General features: G+C 34.0%; 1 protein-coding gene across 1 annotated transcript; it reads right to left on the bottom strand.

Moving 5' to 3' along the window:
* Positions 1 to 2,290: 2,290 nt before the first annotated feature.
* On the bottom strand, positions 2,291 to 2,809 carry LOC111879349 (uncharacterized). Its single transcript, XM_023875789.1, has one exon. It carries the CDS (start codon positions 2,807 to 2,809, stop codon positions 2,291 to 2,293), a length of 519 nt encoding a protein of 172 aa, XP_023731557.1.
* Between the last annotated feature and the right edge of the window lie 207 nt (positions 2,810 to 3,016).

The raw sequence follows: 3,016 nt of genomic DNA, 5'->3' as shown, positions 1-3,016 counted from the left end.
TTCTCCCCACCAATGTGGGATACAAAGGAAATTGCCAACTTGCAATTCCTTTATATATATAAAGTTCCAACATGAGCTAATGTCACAAGAGCTTGGTTTGAACTCCATTTGACCAATTTTGACATTTTTTACTGAGGTAATAAAAGCATAACAACAGGCCTTCAATTATTTATTTTATGCTCCCATGTTAAGTACTTTTATGTTTAAAGTGAAGAGGAGAATGAAGATGAACTCGAATGGATTGATATGTGCAGATTTGACTAAATTGTGGGCTTTGGATCGATGATTTCTTTCATGTGTCCTTTAGATCATTTTTCATTTACATGTTGATGTCCAAAATGATTGTTTTTAACAAATAATTAATCTGTTTCAGCTTGTTGTATTGGTCATGTCATTGGCTTTATGTTGCTTCAAGACATATAATGTTATGCTAATTATACTACATGCATCACTATTTGGGTTTAGATTTTCTTTTTGCATCTTCTAAGTTCCTTGACTATAATCTATGAAGGGAAAATAGACTTTCATCCATCGTAACAAATAAGGTGGATTGATGATATAGGATCCCCGATGGTTCATCTGCATCAATCCACCCCTTGCGAAGCAAGGGCCATCCCTCTATTTTATATTAAAAAAATTACGTAGAGGCTATATTTTTGTACCTAATTTTTAGCATTTACTATCTATACATAAAATGGTTTGATTCTTTCTTTATATCAATACAAAAAGTCTTAAAAAATCATAAATATTATTAATAATTTATTTTTTTATAAATATTTTTCCGTGGTTTCCATGGGTTGTAAAACAGAAACAGGATCGGTTTGGAACCAGAACCGAATTTAAATATTACAAGAACCGGAAACCGAACCACCGATGTGGGTGTCGGTGCTGGTTCCTTTCCCAGTACCAGTTTTCGGTTATTGTTTAGAATAATCTTTTTTCGAAGTAACATTTTTTATAGATGAGTTTATTTGATATTTTTGTGGCTTATCATGGATAAATAAAATGAGAGTATTTTTATAAATAAGTTAATTTGAATTACAAAGCATGATGCAAGTTTAATAGATATACATATTTGATTTTCATGGCATATGCTACTGTGATTGCGCATTTGCTATATGCATATTTTACTGTACAAAAAACAAAAAGTAATGTCATGATTAAGTATCATGACCCATATAGTCTCCATTTATGTTATGATCAACTTGTTTACGATCATTTTGATGTTTATTTTCAGAACAAATGTTATAATTTCTGCAAAAGGATCATAACTATAATTTCAAAAACAAAATTATGGGTTTTAGACTCTTTCCGGAGCGATTCCGATTTTTTAACTGGCTTTCGATGTACCAGACTGGTGTTAGTGTTTGGGTGCAAAGTTCTCTAAGGGTGTAAAACCTATAAAGGAAACACAATCAAAGACCCTGATTGTTTAAGATGATGTCATAAATATGGGGGAACATACAAAAAAATACATATAAAGTTATAAAAAGTCGACACAATAAAATAAAATAAGATAAAGTAACATAAACAGACGTCGTGTTATTGATTATATTGAAATGTCTAAAAAAAATAAAAAGAAATGTTTTATTATCTATAATCGTTGAAATACCTCTTTACAGACAACATTTTTTTTATTGGTTGGACAACTTTCCTCATCACATATGAGTACCTTCAAGCCTTTTTTACTTGTCACACGTGATACAGCTACATATAACTGACCATGAGTGAAGACGACTCTATGCAAATACAATCCAACAATTAATAATGACTATCCTCAAGGTTCTAAATGGCGTGAGGTGTGGCGTGGCGGCAAGGCCAAGCCTCAAGCTTAACGAGCCATGGCGAGCCATGACGTTTTTCAAAGCGTGATGTAAGGCGGCAATTTTGTATTAATTTAAAACTATATTACCACATAAATATAAATTTATATTAAATATAACTACTTTTTAGAAGTGTTAGATCAATAACTAATAACAAAAAGTTAACAAAAACCACAGTACTTGTATCTCCGATTCGAAAAGACATAACAACGATGAAAAAAACTGTGTCTCAAACGAAAAAAACACGCGCCATAACACGCCATAACGCGCCATGGCACGCCATATCACGCCTTGCCACGCACCACGCCTAACAGCAACGTCATGAAGCTTTTTGTAACGGCGAAGCCACGCCTGACGCCATGGCGCGCCTTGGCGCGCCCCATGGTGTGCCTTTTAGAACACTGACTATCCTTGACTGTTGTTAATGGTCATAGCAAAACAAACAGCTACGGGAAATTGTCTCTGCTTTAAACGGAAGGGGATTCTTTTTTTGACGGAGTTAACTTCTTGTGAGGTATATAAGTAGTCTCATTGAATAATCTACCAGCTATAATGAGTGCCTCAATGACATGTTTTCCAAGCCTAATTATTCGTAATCCAGTACCATTGCATAGACCTTTGGTTTGGCCAATATTACGAATCAACATAACCGGAACACCTGTTTTTAGTGTAAGTTTATGGTATGGAATTCCATATGCCTTAAAAGCATTCGGTATACCAAGAGAGTAAACTGATTCCTCAAAACAATCCATTGATTCTGTCTCACACAAAGAATCTGAACTCAGATAATTTTTCCTTTTGTCTTTCATTAGTCCTAAAATGTAGTCATTGACAGCATCAACTTCTTCATTTGTAAGGACCAAAATAGCCTTATCTTGAAAATATGATGGATCATCAAGATGGTTTTCAAAATACGGATAAATGGTTGATAAAATTGCATGAATATGGTCACCTGTAGAGTGGAAATTCAACTTCAGCTTCACCATAATTAGGACCACCAATGTTACCGTCACCAATTTTAAGAATCCATTCAACAAATGTTTTTATCTCATCCAAATCATTAGTTGGACAACCAACCTGAAGCCTCATGTTTATCGTTAAACGTAAAACTGTACATTCACTACATAATCTTGATGAATGCAACGATGCCTGCTCAATATCCGAACGATTACCTCTTATATTACTGGAAGAAT

The sequence above is a fragment of the Lactuca sativa genome, chromosome 9 (genome assembly GCF_002870075.4).
Source record: "Lactuca sativa cultivar Salinas chromosome 9, Lsat_Salinas_v11, whole genome shotgun sequence".
Classification (NCBI taxonomy): Eukaryota; Viridiplantae; Streptophyta; class Magnoliopsida; order Asterales; family Asteraceae; genus Lactuca; species Lactuca sativa.
Note: the sequence above shows the minus strand (reverse complement) of the source record. Positions and strands in the feature narration are given on the sequence as shown.

Excerpts from the sequence above, each read along its gene's own strand:
- LOC111879349 (XM_023875789.1), bottom strand. The coding sequence starts at position 2,809 with ATGGTGAAGCTGAAGTTGAATTTCCACTCTACAGGTGACCATATTCAT.